The 23,491-nt window shown below is 44.3% G+C and overlaps 1 protein-coding gene across 4 annotated transcripts; it reads right to left on the bottom strand.

The window, feature by feature from the left end:
* Positions 1 to 281: 281 nt before the first annotated feature.
* zgc:92140 (DUF4612 domain-containing protein) lies at positions 282 to 23,396 on the bottom strand. 4 transcript variants are annotated; one of them, XM_026345915.2, is made up of 7 exons: positions 22,593 to 23,241; positions 20,051 to 20,184; positions 11,986 to 12,115; positions 5,008 to 5,093; positions 3,916 to 3,983; positions 3,153 to 3,213; positions 282 to 1,828 (listed from the first exon to the last, which is right to left on the bottom strand). In XM_026345915.2, the coding sequence occupies exons 3-7, from the start codon at positions 12,074 to 12,076 to the stop codon at positions 1,784 to 1,786; spliced, it is 351 nt and encodes a 116-aa protein (XP_026201700.1). In that variant the 5' UTR covers positions 12,077 to 12,115; positions 20,051 to 20,184; positions 22,593 to 23,241; the 3' UTR covers positions 282 to 1,783. The 4 variants fall into 4 exon arrangements, with proteins under 4 accessions (XP_026201700.1, XP_026201701.1, XP_026201698.1 ...); XM_026345916.2 differs by lacking the exons at positions 20,051 to 20,184; positions 22,593 to 23,241 and adding an exon at positions 23,284 to 23,396; XM_026345913.2 differs by lacking the exon at positions 20,051 to 20,184 and having other exon boundaries at positions 22,593 to 23,239.
* Between the last annotated feature and the right edge of the window lie 95 nt (positions 23,397 to 23,491).

The raw sequence follows: 23,491 nt of genomic DNA, 5'->3' as shown, positions 1-23,491 counted from the left end.
TAATATTTTTTTTGTGGTGACTTGGCATAAATCATTTGTAACTTGAAAATGGCCCCAAAGCTTGTAACTAAACACACAGTATTACTACAGGAAGTAGACTGCAGTACTGACTTGCACAAGCAGATGGCATAACACAGTCATGCTGCTAGGCACCATGACCAGAGGAAAACAGTCGCACTCCTCAGTCCACGGTCAGCATGACGGCACTCTATTACTCAGCTCACAGAGGAACGGACACGTGCACGCGTGCATGCGCGGCACCAATTAATACGCTGAGCACATTAAGAGCTTCTGCGTTTTTATTTTTAATAGAAAAAAAGTATTCAAAATAATACAACAGGAAGTATCCAGTAAAGGTGAAAACAAAATAATGTGATCAGGTCTGTGTCTCCACGGCAACCACACATCCTCCCCTTAAGCTCAGCCCGGTTTTGCTGCTTCAGTGCCCGAATGTGTATGAATGTGTTCGTGTGCCTCTGAACACTGAAACAAAGCAGAGGAGCTTCACATCTGATTGATGCACATGACAGTCTGCTGGTGAAAATGAAAGGGAAACAACAATGTGTGCGTCTGTACGTAGACACACGAGAGCTGTGTTTGATTGTGTTACCATTTGTGCAACAAAAGACTCCATGTGTGTGTGTGTGTGTGTGTGTGTGTGTGTGTGCGCGCGCGCGTCGGCTAGGATCTGCTGCGGTGTCATGGTATATGGAGGAGGGTGGATTGGGTTGAGACACAGATACTCTGATTTACGCAGCTTTAGTCTGCCTGCTGTTGGATGGTGATGAGGATGAGGACGTTGATGAAGATGATACATTACCGAGGAAGCCAAGAGTAAAACAAACATCACAAAAGAGAAAAATAACTGAACAAGTGGCTGCAGAACAAAAAAAAAAAGAAAAAAGAAAAAGGTCCTTGACTTCAGAAGGCAGGAGGAGTTTAGAGTTTCTGAATCACCAGCTCACTCCCTACTCTCTCTTATTAAAATATCCCAACATTTTCTTCTCCACCTTCCCTCATCCTCCCTCACCCATTCTCTCAGTGCCTTACGGCCCAGTCCAGCCTGGCTGTAGGTGGGCAGGCCAAAAAAGTTCAGTGTGGATCCTAGTTACATAACTCCTCTGCCTTCGGCGTCTTCTCCCCCCCTTAGGCTTCTTTTCCTCTCGACTTGTGTGTCTCTCTGTCATGCACACAATCATATTTGGGAGTTTCTTTGTCCAGTGAAAGGGTTAAATATTCAGGATCGGACCACGAAGGGACAGACGGACAGATATGGAGGGACAGATGGAGGGCTGAGGAGCTGCTGTTGTCACGCTTGAGGAAATAACGCTGTTTGACCCGACTGTGGCGAGTCCTTCTCCCCGTTCGTGGCGATGCGTGCCCATCCGTCATCATGTCCGCCTTCATGTCTCCCTCCTTTCATCTGTCTGTCCCTTCATCGCTTCGCCACCTCCATCTGTCCGCTCAAGGGCCTGAAGGGGTGAGGTGCTAAGAGAGGAAGGCTGTAGTCTCTGCAGAAAGTTTTCTTTATCCCATTCTCTCCATTTCTCTCATTTATCCCCCACTCTGTCACTTGTGATTAAAATACTATCTTTGCCATATGTTCATAAAACACACGCATGCTCATACAAACACATACAGTGTCCTGTCACATAAACGCCCTATTGATAAAACACTGGTTCAGCGCGCTCTCTTTCTCTCTCAGGCACACAAGTATGCATTTACACACACATACACACACTGTGAGGCTCTCTGTGGGGGTGAAATCTGGGGGGCCTCTGTGCTATGTCCCATCTTCCTCCTCCTCTTCTGAACAGTAGTCTCGCCCCTGCAAAGAGAGGGATTAAAGAGAATATAAGATGTGCATAACTTCCCTTTTTTCCTACTTTAATTAGTTGCAGTTAAGTATACTGAGTAACAACATACTCTGCACGCACTAAACCCCCACACACCTGTTCCTCCAATGACTTTTTAAACAAGCACTTGTCTATTTCCAGTACTGGAATAGAAAATGCTGGATGGGGAAGTGAAGTGCTTACAGGTGGGCTACTGTACGTTGTCATGTTTCTTTTACCAGCGAACCCTTTCCTTTCCTCTCCAGGGCTCGTCTGACAGCTTATCTGTACACTCTGTCTTTCTTCACATCATTTAAAACACAGGCCGCCTCAGTAGTACACTGAAAATCAGTGGTGGAAAATAAAGTACAAAGTCTGGTATGGTGTATTTACACCTTTAAACCTTAAACAACACACAACGTAACACCTTTTGTATTAGATCACCCTTTATTATATTCCATTTTATACTACTTTATACTTCTAAATCAGTAAATGTATCTAATATTCCTCTCAGGTTATTGCGCAGCTGAAATGTATCGACTATAAATAAATCAGTCGATATTCAGATATTTTAGAGAAACAACATGAAATAACAGATTCCAACTGTAATAATAATCCAAATATCGATTAGTTTTGTCCCTTTAAAATGCAAAGTTTTTGTCCTGTTGTGGGCGGTACAACAAATTATGAATGATTATAACACATTGAATCATCTTAGAAAGTTAGTTTTTATGTTTAGCTGCTAAATCAGCGAATAGTATCTAAATTAGTCTGTTTGCTATTCTTACGTAGCAGGTAGGTTTCACTGAAAACAGCTGCCTGCTGTGGTGGCTAGGAACGGTTTCTGATTTCCCTTCCACATTTTACATAATCACCACATTTCCATTTATTTTACATGTATTTTGCTGATAATTAACTGCGAGTATTTTTAAAATCAAACACCTCCCCGATACATGCTGGTTTAGTTTATCATATGAAGCCGAATTCAACTGTTACCCACTATCATATCACTTCAGCTCATCTGTAGCCAGGAACGCCTGGTGTACTTCAAGTGGGAGACAAAGAATAGTAAGTGCTCATCACTGCAGCGATTACCTGTTCATCCCACTCACACATGTGGAGCTCGTAAGCAGAATGACAATGTGGACTAATGGATGCTGTTGTACCGTCTGTTTCTTTAAATGTTAGGACCCAGCTGTTTCTTTAAATGCTCTGAGATCCAGTCCATGTCCCTTATGTACCACCCCCCCCCCTCCCCAAACCATTAGGAACATGCTAAACACACACACAGTACACAGGCCCCCCCCCCCCCCTCACCTTCTCAATCTTCTCATCCAGCATCCTGAAAAATTCCTGCTGGCTCTCTGACGTGTGAATACTGAGAGAGAGATGGAAAAGCAAGAAGGAGGGGGAGAGGAAGTTCACGACAAGGAGGAGAAGGGAGGCAACAAATACATCATGAGAATTTTCCATTACACCCCCTACAGAGCACACACACACACACAAATACACACAGTCCTTAACCGTAGTGTGAGAAATTTAAAGTTGGGAGGCTGTAGAGGAATTTGAACAATTATTTTATCAAGTATTATTCCAGTCTCTGATCCCAAAGCGAAATACTTTACAGCCACCAGGATCCAATATGCATATATATACAAAGACTTATCAACACACACACACACACACACACACACACACACACACACACACACACACACACACACACACACACACACACACTGAAGGGCCGGCCAAGAAGCAGCACTACAAAATCCACACACAATTATATCGTACTTCACACAACGTATTATCAACATACTGATCCTAAAGGACAATGTACATAATTAACATTAAAGGCACAATACAATATTATACAGCTACAATAAATCAAACAGTTGAAACTACATTCTACCAAAGACACAGTGTTCTCTATGAAAACTGTACAGTGTGGTTTGTGGATTATCCAAAGTTGTTATAACAACTTATTACTGTTGCTGTTGCAATTTATGTGTTCAACTCATAGTCCATAGACATAGATGATATATTTTACATGATAGTTTGCAGACTGCTGGTCACTTACTTAGACTTGATGTTTGCTGCAGCGACCTCTTTCTGCTGTTTGCCTCTGTACTGCACATTACTCTTCTCCTTTAAAAACACATATTCACAGACCATTAGCTTTCATTATGAGCTGATAAAACAGTCAAACAAAAGTAAAGAAACTAACAAGAAAAAATATTATACAGCCATACAACCGAAAGCACATGTGACTTTAAAACTACATATTCAAATTACGTCCTCGCCCCAGTTGGCACAGCACAGAGCACATACATATGCATGTCTAATAAAACATAAGGACTGCTCATGTCGCACTGTTTGTGAACCTTGTGTATATTTTCCTGCAGTAATCCTGCCATGATCAACCAACAAATGCTGTAACTGTGAGTGTGCACTCTTTGATGGGAGATACCTACAGTTGGTGTGAAACAGAGACAGGTTGGACCACATGCACAGGTTGTGCTGGAGGTTAACTGGCTAAATATGTGGTATTGGTCTTTCAGCAACTCACTGAACAAAATACCCTGTTGGCCTTTTTGAACAAGGAAACAGCCATTAAGCAGTTGCTTTGATGAGTTTCATTTTTGAACTATAGTTCAACCATTTGTCACAGTGCTTCTGTTTCTTATTGTTATTGTTTCCTGGACGCCAGGCAGACTGACCTGAGTTACTCAACACTGTCACTTTAAAGTGACACACTTTGCAGTTCTATATGGTGTGGGCTGTCAATGTGCTCATTTAAATGATTTACATTATTTAGTCAGAAGCATTGGACACACAGGTTATTTCCAAATATCTTGTACTGCACCAGTGACAATACAACTCTTTACAGTGTTCACCGCCTCAAGGTTTTGCAGGAGGGAGTCAACCAAGCAGCCTCCACATTCCATACACGCCAGCATGTTGTCTCCACCTGCGTGCGAGGCAGCTCCTTGTATGTTTGTGTGAGGTTTTGCACAATACGTGTGCGTGTGTGAGCTGGTGAGGCTGATGGAGCTGCCTTCGGACACAAACGCCAGCCTGTTCACTTGAGTTGGTGAACTGTCAGGAAAAAGGTCTGTGTGTGGATGATGGGCTGTCAGAGCAGGGGTTGGTGTGTGTGTCTCTCTCTCACCAGGTTCTCCTGGTTGCGTGCGTTCACCCGGTTTTCATCCCCTCTCATGTACTTCACCTCTTCCACTCCCTTCATCTTGTATTCATCTGAGGAGAAAAAGAGGTTTGGCGAGACAGAAAAGCATGATTAAAAGGAGGGAGAGAGAGAGAGGCAGGATGAAAACAAACAACATGCAGTTATCAGATGTCTCCCAGAAAAGAAACACTGACCAGATTCCCTTCATTCATCCAAGTTAATGTGATGTGAAAGGCTACAGTAACTGAACTATGTCATGTACGCTTTATCGTACATTCACTGCATTCAATATCAAAGTTACAAATGATTATTCCATTGATTTTGATAATTTGTCCAAGATAATCTGATAACTAAAGCCTGACACAGTGTCTTAGTCAGGGGACGTGACAGCTGACGTATAAGCATGAGAACGCTAGTCTTCTCAATTCCACTCGAGCTACAGAAACTCCTCTAAGCAAAGAGAAAGCAACAACAGAGAGACAGCAAGAGCAAGAGAAAATAAGACGAATAGTGTGAAGCACCAGAGGAAACAGGAGAGACAAGGTGGAGAGAACAGAAAGAGAAAGAACAGATAAGAAGGTACAAGCTAGTAGGAATTAAGGATCAGTTGAACAGCTTCTAGCCCACATGGACAGCTTAGACAGTTAAGACGAGCTCAGTGACAACAAAAGCGGTAGCACTTCTGCAAGACTTCACGGCACCATGACCACTCCCTGAACCCCGCATCCGGAGTCGCTGTTGAAAATGATGTCTTTCTAACTGATCCGAGGTTAGGCGCTTTGCAATACTGTCTGCATCCCATAAAACAACACTATAATAAGTCAAATACCCAGTAATATAAAAACTAGAATATGTGTGAGACATAATACTGTATGCCTTAATGCATGAATTAAAATTGCAATTACATTTGTGATAAAAAAATTTTTAATGATGTGATAAAAAACCCACTGGATTATCATTGACAGATTTATTGTTGCATCAATTTTAACATCTGTCAAATATCAACACACGGTGGCCAGGTGGGCCAGTGACCCACATGTGAACTCCTGTTAAGCCTCAAGGTGTTAACTACTCCACAGAGGTTAAATGTCTGCGTCTCAGTGAAGAAGCATTTCCACTCCAGGACCTTCAAGCCAGTCCAGTTGTCCTCAAGTAGCACTTCTGGAAAAACCATGACCTGTGTGAGAATGTGCACAGACGTCTTGTCAAAAGTGACGCCTCGCACGGCGGAAACGCTGACAGAAAGTACTTTGTGGCCTTATGAGTGTTTCTGAGATGTTTTGACACTTTGAAGCTGTGATTTCAGATACTCAAATGAAAAAGGGGAAGGTAACTATAGAGCACTGTATAGTACGTGGACAGTGATTCTGGAAACAGCACTAATTGCACAAAAAAAAAACACCAGGAAGGATCCAAACAACAAGACCGCCCCAATGGTGCTCACTCTGAGGTACGAAGTCTTAAATCTCTATCTGAGCACCTTTATGTAAGACCACACCCCACCTAACCTCAAGCAGAGTGATACGATCACACTGGTATTTCTGCTGAGCACCTGGTTGTTGTACATCTACCTGATAAAGCAGCAGCTGATACGCCCACTTCTCACCCTTTATCTCTTCCACACACACGCTCCACAGCATTTTGTCCTCAGTCTATCAGGTGTCTGTCTCTCCATATATCCGTGTGTCTGTCTGTCCCACTTTGTACCCAGCTGAAGAGTTCGCCCCCTCTCCGCTGCTTCGCGATGCCCCCAGCACCTGGATCACCTGCGTGGTTTTTGAACGTGTGTTTGTTCCTCTGTGTGCGTGCGTGCGATCACCTGCGTTTCCACACCTTACATAAGAGTCACCGCGCAGCCAAACATGGGCTTCACTTGTCACATAAACGATTCTGATCCGAAATTATTTGTGAAAGGAAAGGGGGGGGGGGAGAGACCTGGCAGAGATTAAGACAAAGAGGAGAGAAACAAATGCCAGCTACTTTTCTGCTGTTTGTTTCAGGAATGTAAACGAGTCAGAGCAAAGCAGCTCCTGTCTGAACGTGCCGGCGCGCGCGCGCACGCACACACAAATGGTTTTATAACACTACACAGGCTCCCCAAGCTCAGATTGGCTCTGTAAACAGGCAGCACATCCCGTGCTGCAGCAGGAAACAGAATTAAGAGCCATTTCCTCTGCTCGCCAGCATATTAAAGGGTCAATCCACGTACATTTCAAGCTATTTAATGTGTACCTCGAGGTGGAGACTTAATTTAGTGACGGGACGCCGTAAATAAATCTAAATGGACATTTTCAAGCAGCAATTAAGAAACATGTAATTTGTAAATCTGAGCGAGCTGCAGCCTGACTGACTGTTACAGGACAGTCACCAAGCTTAATGTGAAGGCTATAGAAAGATCAAAGTGACCCAGCTTAGACCAATCAAGACTCATCACATCACACACTTTGCTTCATTTCAAATAGAAGCAGAAACTGGTCACGCTGTGTGACTGTAGTACGTGTGTGCGGCAGTCATTGTCAAGGGAAATGACAAGGGTGTTTCGTCACGGCTCGCTTTGGGAGAGGAGGAGGAGTACCGTTGCAGAGAGACAGAGGAAGATGAAAGGGAAGAACTATTTTGAGAAGCTGTGATTTTGTGATGTGGACATCTTTCTCATCCCTGATTAGAGACCTGAGCTCCGCGTTGACCTTAAAGGTACTGACATGGGAGTGCGTCTGTGTGTGTGCAAAAACATTTCTATTTGCGTCTTTGAGTCAGTGCGTTTGTCATTTCATTCAAGTGTAGTGTTTGTATGGGTGCGAGTCATTTAAATAGCCTTCTTTGGTTGTGTGTGTGTGTGTGTGTCTGCTCTCACAGCTCAGGCTGGCGTGTCTGTCCTGTGGCTATGTCACTCTGTCCTTCCCACTGTGTGTCCTCCCTTTTCTGCGATTCTGGCTCAAGGCCATCACCAGCCTGCCCATGATATCTACACCTGAACACAAAGTCTCAAATCGAACACACACACACACACACACACACACACACACACACACTGTATACGAGCATTTACGCATTCTTACTCATCAATTGGGGATCCATTAAAAAGACATATAAAAATACTGTGCATGACTCTGAACAGAACTAAACGTCACGCCTTTTGCTAACAGGGATGAAATGATGAAAAGCAAGAACAGGCTGTGCAGAAAACGCATTTTGAAAACAATTACTGAATGTGACAATGCAGAAATTACACGTAGATGGCTGCTAACGCTCTGAGACTGACTCTTTCTGTTGCTACTGATCCAATATTACCAAATCTTTCACCATCTTTTCCAATTCAAGATAAATTAAATCATGCATTACCTACACAAAAACACATACAGATCACGTTATGGTCTAAATGCCACATAAATCCGAGAGAACCAATTAATAATCAATACGTTCGACTGTTGTTACACACAGTTCCTGCTTTATTACGAAGCGTCTGCTCTGTGATGTTGGCCTGTTTCGACTGTGCAATCATCTGGGTGCGTGTGTACAGGACAAGAAAAGTTCAATAAACTATAGTGACAACACATTTCAGAGAAGTTTCTCACTATTTCGCACACGCAAATCACACAACAGGGACAACAAACCACTTTCACCTGTTTATGAGGAGAAGAAAGACAATTCCTATATGAGCAGAACACAGTGGGTAAATGATGGATTCTTATTAAAGTGCACCCACTTACGTTAGGGAATTAAAAACACGTTAACATGCATTTCTGGCTGCATAACGTGCCACAGCATAATCACATAGCTATTTAATTATGCATGCATATGTACTTGACTATATATGTAGCAGTATGTGCATGTCCTGTGTGTGTGTTGGTACGGACACGTGTATATATATATATAGTTTATATATAGTTTGTTCTTAGATTCAGCCTCTCTTTCCAATCACCTTCTTACACTTGGTGCTTCTCATGAATATTGTATTTATCTCCAGTGACCATGAATGTTGTTTTTCCAGAGACGCGGTCACACCTGAAGCTGCGTGCAGTGCTACCACAGACCAACCACCGTAGCAGCCGAGCACCTTGTTAAAGAGCACTTCAGCAGTAGTGATGTGGCTTGAGCAGAGCTGCTCTTTGACTTCCTGCTACCATACTGAACCAGTGACCTTTGAGTCACACAAGCCTGCTTCTCTACTTCTATGTATTACCCTAAAGAGGAAATGTTTTCTCTCTACACACTGTACACAGAAAGTGTGTTTGTTGTGAGTCTGGTTTTTCATTTACATTTGGTGTTCCCAGAACAACAAGAAGACAGGTTTCTGTGAAATGTGTCGACATAAAAAGTTAGCAGGCTGCTCTCTGGAACTCTTCTTCTAACTGTGTATGTGACAATACTTCCAAGGACTGAGCCACGATTCGGCAGTCTGATAAACAATGCTCAGCATGATTGAAGTGCCGGCATTTCATTGAATGTTTTAATAAAATAATCCCTTTTGAGTAATCCCTGAGAGTAGTGCTGTCTACTGTTGCTCATTTCACAGACGCCTGATACAACAAAAATACAAGTTAGAGTCAGGAAAACATTCTTACTCCATCCTGAAACTATTTTCATGTTTCTGTACAGACAAAGCAAATTTAAGAAACGGAAAAGTAATATCAAATCCAGTCAACTGCCCGCTAACAACTCAGCTGCTGCGAGGCCTCAAAACAACACGACTGCTAAAACAAACAGTGAATTCTGCACAATACCATGTTATACAAACACGTGAGGATGCCACATACACAATCATATACTGTACATATACTGCCGCTTACTCTATCTTCACTCCAATCTCCTGCAACTGTAATTATTGCAGACATCAATAGCATGATGTTGTGGAGAGTGTTGCTATTTTCCCTTTTCGTACTTCGGTGTTTGTGTAATGGAGCTCAGCCTTTTTCCGGTTATTGTGTGAGAGAGAGCCTGAGCCAGAGGTGGGGGTAAGGGTTACTGGCAGGAGTCTGACAGAATGGGCAGCCAGAATAACTGGGACACACACACACACACACACACACACACGAAAACAGACTGACTGGCAGACAATCTGTTGGAGGCGGATCAGTGTGAGCAAAAGCTGTCTAACTAAACACACTAATATGCCACATACAAACAAAAATGTACATGAACACAAATACACGCACACACGCTCACACACAGTCTGCAGGGGGTAAATACGCGAGCAAGGACGACCAGAACCAGCCGGTCTTTTCCTCTTCGATGATGAGAAGTCGACCGGATGCGCTGTGCGAACCAGTTTGACTAAGGTTGGAAAGGGCGGCCAGTTAAGTGGGAAAGAGCGACTACACAGCGTGTGACAGTGACTGCAGAGAGAAGTCAGAAGAAGAAACGAAGAGAACAGTAGATGAAATTAAGATTAAGGGGTTAAAGAATGGGGTTGTGGCCCGAAATAACTCTAATCCAAACTGTCCAGGACACTTTTCACCCCCACGCACAAACTCACAGGCACATTTAAACAGTATTGTGGCCAAGCCACCGCCACTGTGGATTCCCCTTTTAACCAAGTGATGTTGAGCGACTGTCAAACGGTTGAAACGCGGATGGAAGGAAGAGGGGCGAATGAGGATGGGAGGTGAAAGGACGCAAGATTCTGACCTCGTGTTGTGCCAGAGAAAGAGAGGAAAAGAGCTGGAGAGAAGAAACACTGGGAGATGAAGGCAGGAAGAGGGGGAGGAGGGAGGGAGGGAGGGAGGAAAGCACACAGACCTAAAATAGAGAAAAAGAGGGAAGGGAAAGGAAGAATGAGGCCTTAAGCAGGGGAAGAGAACGGGCGATCAGAACGAGACAGAGATGTTGAGGAGAGAGAGAGAGAGAGAGAGGAACAGACGAGCAGCAGCGTCAACGCACGTCACTCTCCCTTCCTCTATCAAGGAAAAACGCTTAGCTTCTCCCAGCTCAAACCCCCCCTTCTCTCCCTCTATCTCTCTCCCCCGTCTCGTTCTGTTGCTCCTTAAAAGACAAGGAGGGACAAAAGACATGAGAGCGCAGAGATCAGAGTAGGGGTGGGTGGGGTGGTTGGAGGGATGACGGATGAAGGGTGGTGGAGAGAGAGGAGAAGGGACCAGAAAGAGCAGCAAGTCAAGAGAGGTCACGGAAAGAGGGTGAGAGGCTGAAGAAGGGTGAGAGAGAGACAGAGAGAGAGAGAGAAAGAGAAAGAGAGAGAAAGAGAGAGAGAGCCTCCTGTGGATTGTCATCTGTCACGTCCATCCGCCCGCATGTAGTTATACCAGAGTGTTGCTCCTAATTCTTAATCGCTATTAATCCCTCAACCAACCATCATCTCACTCGTTCTCTGGCTTTCATTTGCATTTGTGTCCCTCGTCTCTTGGCTGCAATTAAAGTACAAGCAACCACGTTCGTTACTGATTTATTTGTTTGTTATGTTCTGCATTCATCAGCCGAGTTGTATAAAAGTACATGACGTTTGTTCAAAGTGACCTATGTAACTGGGGTCAGTGCCTTGCTCAAGGACACCTAAGCCAGGAACTGAACCACCAACATGGGCTGAGTAATACACATCTTAGTGATGTGGTAAATGAACTTCAGGTGCCCCTGTAAATACAACTGTACAATCTCAACCACAGTCCTTCCCGTTTCTCACTCCTCTTCGTTTCTCTCTCTCTCTCAAGAGCCAAAGAAATAAAATAATAAAGTATTGTGGTCAACACTAACTGGTTACTTCCTCTCTCCTACATGAACTGTCAACAAGGATGACCTGTAAAAACCTACAGTGTTGACAGTTATTGCCTGAAATGGAGAACTTCACTCTCTGCCAGAGGACTTTGAGCTATAATGAAGAGAATATGTTGTGAGGGCAGACGGGGGCAATGGGTCTTCGCTAAACAATTAACCGGGTGAAATAGGGCTGTGAAGCTTTTATTGACATCCCAGTGTGTGTGTGTGTGTGTGTGTGTGTGTGCGCAAACTGACCGGTGAAGAGGTCTCCGTTGCTGTAGGCCTTGCCGCGTCCCTCCTCATCGTTGGGCACGGCCGACACCTGCTTGGCTGAGGTGCAGCCCATGGCCTCACACTCTGAAACCTCTCCTCATCGCACTCTCACCTGGCCAAGAACAAAGAGAAGACGTTTCACATTCATGGCAAACGCAATAAAGCAATTGACCCCCCTGCTTCTGTTTTTACGACGCACTTTACAGGTATCACTTCCCAAAAGTGCTGCGCTGTTTGTTCAGCTACTGTGGCCGTCAGTCACGCTAACTCACCTCTTCCTCTTCTTTTTCATTCCAAACAAACTGGGCCAATCGATGTTCAGCGTGCAATGCAACAGTCGTTTGCAACAGCTGTACTGGTGTTTGATCCCTTTAGAAAAATATAGTTTGACCTCAGCGTGTGACTTTGAGGCAGCTAAACTACATTACTTCCTCCAATTTCACAATAGTGTCTGACACGTGTACACGCTCTCAGATATAAGATGGGTCATAAGGAAGTGAAATGAGCACATATGAAAAGTGCTGATTTTTTTCTTCAGCCTTGTGATTTTTCTTTTGTTTTTCTGGGCTGCACATAACCACTATCATTACATACAGTATGTGGGGAGGTGGGTCGTAGGGCGGGGCTGTGGTTAAATAAATAACACGACCTGGTTTAAAGTGGTGCTGTTTTTTTTTTCTGCTTGGGGTCAGCAGAACCAGCTGTAAAAATACAACACTAACATGTTGTCACTTTAAACAGCTGACGCCGCTGGCATGTTAGCAAACAATCGCCAAGGTGTACATCCAACAGGTACGCAACAACATAACCAGTCACCTGATGAATATATGAGTAACATTCACTCTCACTGCAGCTTTGTTTTGCTCTGCTCAACCCCCTTAGGAAAGTATCTGGCCGGCGTTTCCACATCACCATCAATCATTTAAGCCATTGTTAATCTAAAAATACTTATTAGTGCAGCTTCGGAACAATTCACGATTCCTTTTCTGCGAGTTTACTTATGATGTGTCAGCCCAAGTCGGCCCTTAAACCAAACATCATGAGATCAGGAATACAATTTACTAACAAACAGAAGAAAGTGAAACCTTCCTATTCAGCAGCACAGCTGAGACGAAGCTGTGAACATCAGTCAATCACATAAACTGCCAGACACGTTACATTATAGATGATTACATATGGAGCGTGTTCGTGCCACACACACACACACGCCATACGCCGTTATTGACAGAGCCCATCTGCTACAAGTATGGACACGGAGGGAGCCAATGATCAGCCAGCACCAAAAATCTGTGGTCGGAGAATGAAGAAGGTGAAAAACACAGAAAGGTTAGGGAAGAAGGTGGGTGGAGACGGAGGGAGGCAGGGTTGAAGGAAAGGGCTGTGTAATAGGTGGGATAGAAAGAGGCCAGAGGACGATGAGAGCTTCAAAAGAGAGCCGCCTCTACCTCCTCCCTCCTTCAGTGATCCTCTGAGTGTTTGAACTTGACAGGAGGCCAATATTTACTCCTGTGTTTAGGCTGCGGTCAACCAGCCTCCTTCTCTCTGGACACAACACAGAGTGCCAGGTGTACGTGGTACAGTGTGTAACTTCCCTGTCTGGACGGCTGTGACAGTGCTGTATCTTGTTCAGTTCCAGTTTAGTCAAACTCGGGTTGTATCGCAAGTTTGGCCTTAATTTCTAAATCAGTAATAACAAGATAGCCGAGACATTTCAGTACAATCAGTACAGATAATTCAAGTACACCTACTTTCAGTTTTACCTTCTCCTGTGGTGGTTAAGATAACATCATCTGTCTCAACTGTAGGCTTGTTTACAACCTGTCTGACTGTCGACTGACTGTTATTTGTCCCGTTAGACTTCACATCCCCAGATATCAGCAATTAACTTGGTGAGTTAAGGCTGTAACGTTTTATTAAAACTTGACCAACTATTTGAACTTGAAATGAAAATAATTAATATTAGATCAGGGGCTGCAACTAACAATGTTGTCGTCAGTTCACCTACATTTTATGTCGGCATTTTTGCATCGATTGATTCCCATTTTTGCTGAGCTGATAGTGATGTCTTCAAATGTCTAATTTAATTTGTCTCAAAACTTTAGTTTACAGTCATTTATAACAAAGACATCTGCAAATGGTAAGAATGTTTGATTATTAACAACCCTGCTAATTTTCCGCTAATTGATTAATTGACTAATTGCTTCAGCTTTAATTACCTGTATGTTGGTGATAATCTGATAGAAGTCCATTTATTGGCCTGGCACGTTGGTGTAGGTCCAATCAATAAACTTGGTAACTGTTTTTCTCTTAGTTATCACATATGGGTGGAAACTAAAGCATGAAATGGAAAATAATGCCATTAACTCAGTAATGTGAGGATGCAGCATGATTTCACACAATGGTTGCTTTTCAAAATGCAACTTGTTTATAGTAACGTTACCACAACAGCACTTGTAAAGTCCTCTATTAGCTTGTCACTCACAGAGGCAGTGGAGGTATGCCAGTACAAGGAAACTGATCTTAGTCTCACATTCTGTTAGGTAGGTATTTGTTCAAGTAAGATGTTTTTCAAACCCTGACAGCCATGTGATGAGTAAAATGCTTTAATCAATAGTAAAATTACAAACAAAAGGCTCTGGTTTAAAGCTATAAGCGTGTGAAGTATGTGTATATTCAGCAGGATGAGGGACTGTGTATATGAATCTCTGTAATGGCTCTCCAGGTAATACAAGAGTAATCTCTGGAGCTTGAGCAGAGCTTATAAATTTCCCAAAAGACCCACAGGTGAGGGGGATCTGTCCCTCGGGACAATCAAGACACACACACCGCACAATAGCTTTGAAAGTGTGTGTGTGTGTCACCTGTGGCCTGAGTATGAGGCCTGGTCTAGTGAGCACCTTATCAGCCTGTTCCAGGCAGCCTGGGACTCCTCTACTACTGCTGCAGAACAACTCATTTATGTCTCGCACACCCACATCAAGTCCCACAGACACGCACAGCCGGCAAGTCTTAATGCAGTCTCATGCACGACGTCGCAAATAGACACTTGTGGCAGTGGTTCAAAAATAATCTCATCCAGTATAATCTGTCTCTTGACAGAGTCGCTTAAATGAGGATTCTGCGGCGAGGAGGAAGAGGTGTGCACCCAGAAGAGCTGCTGCAGGGTTGCATGTTCACGGCACGCTGAGGCAAGAACCAGAGAGAGCGACAGAGACAGAAAACGATGGAGAGAGAGGGAGAGAGAGCGAGGGAACGGCCGAGTCTCTCTCTCTCAACTCTGGGCTGTTAGTGGGGAACTGAAGTGACTATTAGATTAGTAAAGCACAGAGACTCTGAATCAACTGAAGTGAATCAAGCAAGTGTATTGAGACATGTGTAGCAGTGTTGATAGAGTTGATAGAGAGAGAGAGGGTCTCCAGTGTGTGGGCAGCATCTGTTTGAAGGGCTTTGATTTCTGTGTATTGAAACATCAAATTGTGAGTAGGAGCAGGCTAAAAATAGACCGCAGCAGTCCCAGAGCCATTGTTGTGTGCAGGGATAATGCTAGGCTGTGTGAATCTGTTAGCCAAGCCGCTGTTACTTGGGTTATACGCACAAGCTACAGCTACTGGGGTCGACTAATACAAAGCCAAATATGTCTATAAATAAATAACAGTGAGGTCAGCAAAAAAGGCAGAGAATACAGGAATGTTTTAATGACACAAAAATATGTTGTGCTGACATTCAAGGACTCCAGTCAAAGAGTCCGTGTGGTGCATTGTGCAAGTTGTTATTACTCATGGTTCAAATATCAAAATCAAAATATGAAATCCTGTTTTCTATTCAAGCTTACAAAATGAAATTCTTTTATAATTATATTGTGTCAAATGCACATCTGAGACACGCACCAAAATGCAGTTTCCTATAATGGGATCACAAGCACTAAAAGGCTGAGATTCATCAGGAATATACATTTTGATACATCACATAAATGCACGCTCTGATACATGCTCTTACTATCTTTTCACGTTTCACTGTACAGTTAGATCAGCGCAAACGCAGAGTTAGTTCTGAACTCTACCCAGGCGAGCCGCTCAGTGGCACATGCAAGACCACGGCGTGGCACCGCTCAGTGTTGATTTCACCCACAGGACATCTGGAGCTCGCCTACTCCTACAGACTCTGAAGTGTGTCAATGGGACACGCTTAGTCTGGCGAGTCAGCTAAGACCGTCACGTCCACCACCTCTCTTGCTCCTGCCATCACACACACGCACAAGCTGAGCCAACATGATCTGATGAGTATCCAATGTCTAAAGAGGATAAGAGTTCTTAATACAAACTGACACACAACAACCTCAGGATGAATGCGCGTCACTCCACATGCTTAAAATTTACCAAGGGCAGAATTGCCAAAGCAAAATAGAAACTCAATACACCGATATAAATAATGCCCTGATGTCAACTAGCAGCATCATCTCAAGCTGAACTTGTATCCGATTTGGCACAGAGCCTCCTGTAAGCATTACTCCCCATAAGCGATAATAAAATACATCAAAATAATAAGAAGAATTTCTGCAACAACTCTAATTAAATGCAAGTTGAGGCCAAGAGGCATCCTTGACACATGGCAAATACTCAAGCCCTGAAAATGAATACTTGGCACACACAGGGGCTTGCCCATGCCTGCATACCTGGAGGTAGGATGTGACCTACACCTCGGTTGTTGCAAATAAGCCTCCTATGCAAGTCAGTTTGTCAAAGGAGGAACTCAAAAAGGGCTGTGGAGAGAGATGTGAGTGTACAGGCTTGCATAAACACAGGCTAAGCACTGTGCAGCGTGAAGGTTTCTCAAATACAGAGTTGTGCCAGAGGCAGAACGAGCAACCACAAAGCCTGAAAAACTGGCTGAGCAAAAGCGAAAGACAGAAAAATACTAGAAGGAAGATTTGGGAGGCGTGTGTCAGGTCATTTTTTGTGTGGTTTTCTTCTGTGCATATCAGCTATCATCATAAGGCTACTGTGGAACTGTGATTCAACATCCTAGTAATAAAAGTAATTTGAAAGCCTGGGAGGGGAAATGATGACTTCAGCCACAGTCGAAGCCTCGGGGAGACTCGTACTGCACGACTAAATGCTGAGATGAGGCTCTGCACTGCTCTGTGTTAAACTGAAGTGACTAAGCTGGTTGGCAAATTGATAGAAAATTGTAAATGTGATCGTATAGACCGCCTTAACTGTAATACGGAGATAACATCAGAGATAATATCCATTTGATAGGTCTCAGTGTGTTAGGACATTTCAGGCAATGCTGTAAATCAATGAGTGGGACGATTATATTTTAGGTGTGTCTCTCTCTCTTTTTTATTTGTTCATAAATTACTGTGTGGCTACTTTACCTATAAATGGATTATAACGACATTTCCCCTATCTCTCACTGCATATTAAAACTGCACAGTCCTCTATATCTGATTTTCACATGTCACTCAGCAATCAGAGGCACTAAAGTGAGGTAAAGTATGATTTATCCAGTTCAATCTATGACATCTGACACTGTATCTACTGTTACATCACCCAAACACAATGCCACAGCAAGTACCTCCCGCTGGCTACTAACACACTGTAATATCTAAAAGGCCGTCACCACACGCCGATGGAGAATCACAGTTTTGTGTGCTGCAGTGTGTCAAGTGTGTCTTCGCGAGAGGCGGCTCTCTGTGACAGAGCAGGGCTTCAGCACAACTCCTGGGCCAACGCGCCATAATATTTACTCTAGCCAGGCAGCAAATGCTGCACCTCTCCTCTTGTCCCAGTTTAAGCACTCCATCAGTCTGACAAGCCTGGGAAATCGTGCCAATAAGCACAGACTGGTGGACAGTAAAGGTTTCTCCTAAGTGGTGTGTTGTACGTCTCCATTCTCTCTGTCAATGTCTGCTGTTGTGTGAGCACCAGCTCTTTCCTCTTTCTCACTCTTGTAATGAGGTTGACAAGTGGTCATGGAGGGAGGGATGGACATGGAAACTGAGGGGTGGGGGAGAGCGGAGAAGGTAGATACAGGAGCTCCTCTGTTCTCCAGCCTGACCCTGTGACTGACAATAAGAGACACACTGCGCATTGCTAAGGCATGTGCTGGAAAAGAGCAAGAGCAGGTTTTAAACAGGCTGCTACATACATACTTTGGCAAGAGATCTATGTTTTTACTCCAAGCTCATAAAAAACAGCTGAGTTGAAATCGAGACGTCTGTGTGACTCGTAGCATCTCGTTTCTCAACCGTAGCCCAAGGAGAAACCAAGAAAGACAAATTTAGAAAAGGTCAAAGCGAAGGAGTGGAATCAGGAGCGAGCTGGAACTTTTCAGATTGGCATTAGCAGTCTAACCTCATAGACATGTGCAGTAGTCTAATTGCACTCCGGGATATATTGGGAAACATACAGACAGCACCAAACCATACAAAACCAGATTGTTCCACTGAATCCATGCTAGTCCAGAGAATAAAATGTCTTCTCTCAGGCCTCTGAATAGGGGACAATTGTGCCACTGAGGTTTCAAGGGTGAGACAGATTCCCTGAAAGAGCTAAAAAGCAAGTAGTCATGGCCATTTTCTTTCCCCCCTTCAGTTCTCTGTTCTGCTGCTTCCAGTTGTGACTGAGGTAAAAGCAAGTCAAAGCCTGAGGTTACTGGCGAGTGAAGAGAGCATCTCTTCTGACACACACTTTGCAAAGTTATTTGTCTAACCTCTGCTGAGAGAGTTAAGATGTCTTTGACGTAAGTGTATTTTTGGAGTTAACGCTGGTCCACAGTGGTCTGTGGTTTGTGTCTATATTGGCTGCATTTCTTCAAGTGAAAGAACTGTTGCTATGTGTTGATTGCATATCTACATAAGAAGCTGATGCGCACATTGTGGTTTTGTGTCCTGACTATCAATACTTTTATGAATTCAAGTTTAATGTGTGAGCAAGTGCTTGTTCATCACATTTACCAACAGACAACTGCACACGGCCGACGGAGCGAGCGCACTCCAACACAGCCGCCACCACACAAGGTCAAACGTGTTTATGTTTTCTCCATCCAAATCCGTCTCAATTGCTGACAAACCAGCCCGCAACTGGCAAAAATAAAAAGAAACCCAGCATTAATATTCATTAAAAAAAAAACTACCACAGCTGAAGAAAATAAATAAATATCAATCTATGCGTAATTGGCGGGCATGCTGCAGGATGGCTGGCAAAGCTGTGCTCAGATGCGAGTCTGAATGGAACACATTGAAAATGTCTGTCTGTTCGAGCAATTTACCAACAAGCTGCAGATGAGCCTGCGTTTCATGTCTCAACACGGCTGGTGTGATATATGCACGGTCTTATTCTTTCACAAGCAAACCAGGTTTTTTTTTTTTTTTTTTGGTTCCTTTTTTCCTCGTCTGTTATCCTGCACGGTGACGCACAAGCTACGGCAAGAAAACCTTTCAGTCAATAGACCCTTCAACAGTTTTTAATCAGCTGGCCAAGAAACGAATGACAGGTTATATAATAATTACGCTGTTGGTATTTGTGTTAGGTGACATTAGGTTACATTTATTATCAGAAACTGGGTTTTCCCCAGGAATTATTTTCCCCAGCTGGTCAGCCGCCCAGATCCTACTGTAACACGTCAGCTTCACTTTACAACCACAACATCTATTGTGTGAAAGAGTGGCTCATCTTTTTCTGAACATGAGCAACACTTCATTTTAGTGAATCCTTACTAAAATGTAATACAATTTAGTGTTTTTTTGTTTATGGTGGAGGTCTGTATGAGTTGGTGCACCACCTTTACGTATTTAAAGGCACCAAACGCTTGACGATTTATTCATTAGAATAGAAAATTGAAGCGAAGACAATTTGTCAATGAATCAATAAGCTTCGACATTTGTGATTTTATTACTAAATAATTACTTTAAACATTGATTCTGTCTTGAAATTGCTTTCCTATTCATCTTTTTAGGTGAATTACCAATAGCTGAGTAAAACAACTACGATACTAGTTGATTCAATGACACAAACATTTCGAGGCTATGTTGCTGAATACTCACTAGTTCCAGCTTATGAAATGCAGTCTCTTTAGCAACTTAATTATTAGTGTTGTTGGACTCTGAATGTCTTTTCCTCACTTCAGTCCAGTGGTGGAGTTATGAAGGCTTGCAGGGATCCTATCAGACCATTGTATCTACAATGGGGATGAGAAACAGATGCACTGAGTCTGATGGGAAAACACTGTGCAGAGATTCACACACTCAGCAGAGCAGTGAGAATAAGAGATAAGAAAAAAATATGCCAAGTCAAATCAGTACTGGACACTGTATCCGTGTCCCATCCCAAACGGACTCTGAACACAAACTGTCCTGTAAACACGGTGAGGGGCACGGAGAAATGCTGCTTCATCATGTGGCGGACGCAAGCACACAAAAGGCGCATGCAGGCTGCACAGTCAACCCCTGCTGACTCAAAAAGGCGAGCAGTCAGAAGAGAGACTGATGGCAGAAATAGCCCACATCCACCGTTCTGCACGTCGACTGCAATGCAGACACATATAAACACAAGCAGAGCTCAAAAATAACAAAGCACATAAACCGTGCAAGTGCATTCGGGGATTCGAGCTGCAACATTTACCATTTCGGCTCTCATCAGTCGGGTTAGAGAAAACCATCAAGTGGAAAGCCCCCTCAGTCAAACTGAAAGACACACAGAAGCCAGAGGGATCGGGTTGTGCTGGCCTTGTGCTTTCCGCACTGCAATACAGACCACCTCATCACACCTGACAGCACTCGGCACTGCCCGAGAGAGCACAACATACACAAGGCAAACACAAACTGGGTAAGAGACAGTCATGGGACGGAGTTCCCATGACTGGTAACGAGAAGACATCCTGGTAACTATGGAAACACTCCACCTCCTCACACGGTGACATCACAGGTGTTGGATCATGACCTAAACTGGAGGCCTAATGATCACCCAGCCTGCTGCTGTAGCTTTAGCTGGACCGGCTCGAGGTGTGCGAGGGGGTGAAATGATGCTGAGTGAGAGGACAAGGAAGAAGGGAGGAGGACGAAGAATGTGTCCTCTTGCCTTGAAAATAGAGACAGGGAGTCAGAGAGGAAAAAGAAGGAGTGAGGAGGAGGGAGACTGTTGTGTTTCAGTCTCTTCTGCTAGCCACCGGAACCAGAAGCCATATGTGAGCATAAACACACACACACACACACACACACACACACACACACACACACACACACACCACTATAAACAAGTGAAGGGAGGGTGGGAGCAAAAGGCAGATGGAGGCAGATAAATGAAGACAGTCAGATAAATCAAGAGGGGCGGGGGGCGGGGGGGACTTGCGACATCCACTCACAGGATTGCTGGCACTTGATTACAACCTATATAACCCTGATGTAAGCCGCTGGTGACAGGAGGCTGTGATCTGTAATACTGGCCACACCAACCTACTTTCACACCAGGGTGCTGCACAGTCACCAAATGGAGGAAATGCCCTTGTGTTGGTCACATATAGAAATCTACAGTAGCTACTGGCCACATAGCACATTTAAGGCATCTGCGAACTCACTGAGCGGCTTTGGCGATGTGTGTATTATAGCATCTGTGGAAAAGGGGAAGGATACAAATGAGATAGACCCGGGCTAAGTTTTAACTAATGAGCTGCAAATGAGCCTGTATATCAAATCTAATTGTGGCTGTCGTGACTTTCCTGATATTCTCCAGCATGCTTCTGCTTTACCTCTGAGGCATTGACACTGCTACAGCAGCAATAAGCACAATCACCACTTCCCAGCCCCAAAAAAGCCTGCTGGTAATGATGAGTGGTCAACAGAGGACAAACGCAGAACGGGTTGTGCAGCAGCAGCAGTGGTGTTGGTGGTGGTGTTGGTGTTGGTGTTGACCCCCCGTCTGTCCTGTCCTGGAGCCTGAGCTACAGCTCGGCTCAACAGCTGTGTCCAGCTGCGCTACACGGAGACACAGGGCGCTTTGTTCCCCACAGGGGGAGGCAGAGGGAGCGCAAACGGTCTCCGTGTGTTTACATAGTTTCATTTCCACAAAGGTTAACGGCCTGTAGCCCCTGCCAGCCCAGATCCCCTCTTCCTTCTGTTGAGTGTTTCTCCAAAACCAAACGGCCTCACAGCAGCAGCAGCAGCAGCGGATCAGGGGGGTGGTGGTGGTGGTGGTGTTGGTGGGGGGTGGCACAGCCAACCAGGACGTGTGGAAACATTTGAAAATGTCCAAAGGCGAGCCGAGCCGAGCGCAGACACACACACGCACACACACACACACACACACACACACACACGTCTGTGCTGCGTTTGAACGCCAATAAATAAATAAATAAACAAATAAAGAAGACGAAGATCAAACTATCTCCTGTGTATCACCAGCAGCGAAACGCGGACAAAACCCCGAAGCCCAGTGTGCAGGAAGGAGAGCGCCGGGTGATCAGGGTACACTCAGGAAACAACAACAAAAGAGAGAAAGAAACCACAGACAGGAGCGTGGTTTGCACCGGAGGGGGGGGGACAAATGACACCTCTGGGACACGTTTAAGAAGTAATTCACGCTGTTACTTACTCAGATGAACCGGTTCGGCTCGGTCCACTGGGGAGGGGGCGATCGCCGGTCGGTCTTCCGGCTGTGTGTCGGGCGGGATCTGCGCTATGGAGACTGGAGAGCTGAGAGCCTGGACCTAAACTGTGGCTTGCGTCATTTCACCAGGATGCCACTATTGCGCGCAGCAATGCAGCCATCTTGCTGAGGAGTGCCCCCCCCAGCAGCAGCAGCAGCAGCAGCAGCAGCTCAGCTCAGCTCACCAATCACTGCCGAACCCGAAGTCTTATTTTTCTGATCCCAGCAGCAACGACAGCGACCAAGCACAGAGAGCTGCTCTGTCCTCACGTCTAACACGCAGCGGAAGACGGTGTGAGGAAATGCGGGGAGGACGGAGCGCGTTACGCGGTGTCATCGCTCCATCTGTGAACCCCACTCCTTCACCCAGTGGTGCAAAAATAATAAAGTTGAGCACGTTTACTCGTGTAAGATGAGTTGCTTGAGCTTAGTGTCCCGCCTATACATTTTGATATATATCCACACATATCTGACACGTTACTTTTTACTTTAAACAATCTGATTTATTTAAAAAAAAAATGCTGCTACATGTTAATACTTTACTGTAATATGCTTTGCTCACACCCCTCCTGTAATTTAAAAGGACTTCTGAATGGAGAACTTGCATTTGTAACCCAGTATTAAAGTATTTACTTACTTAAATGACGACTTCTTCTTCCACCGCTGCTTTAGTCTGAGAAACTGTGAATTTTCCAATTACAAATCTAGGTCTTGTTGACTCAACTGATTTTGTGTGGGTGTCTTCCCACTGTTTTTAGAAACATGTCTGCCGGAAAATTACTTTCTTTAAAAAAAAATATAAAATTTAAAAAACTTTTTGTCTCCAGAATTCGGCTTTTATCTAA

Source organism: Anabas testudineus, chromosome 4, assembly GCF_900324465.2.
Source record: "Anabas testudineus chromosome 4, fAnaTes1.2, whole genome shotgun sequence".
NCBI classification, from domain to species: domain Eukaryota; kingdom Metazoa; phylum Chordata; class Actinopteri; order Anabantiformes; family Anabantidae; genus Anabas; species Anabas testudineus.
The sequence above is the reverse complement of the archived record's forward strand: the minus strand, read 5'-3'. Positions and strand labels throughout refer to the sequence as shown.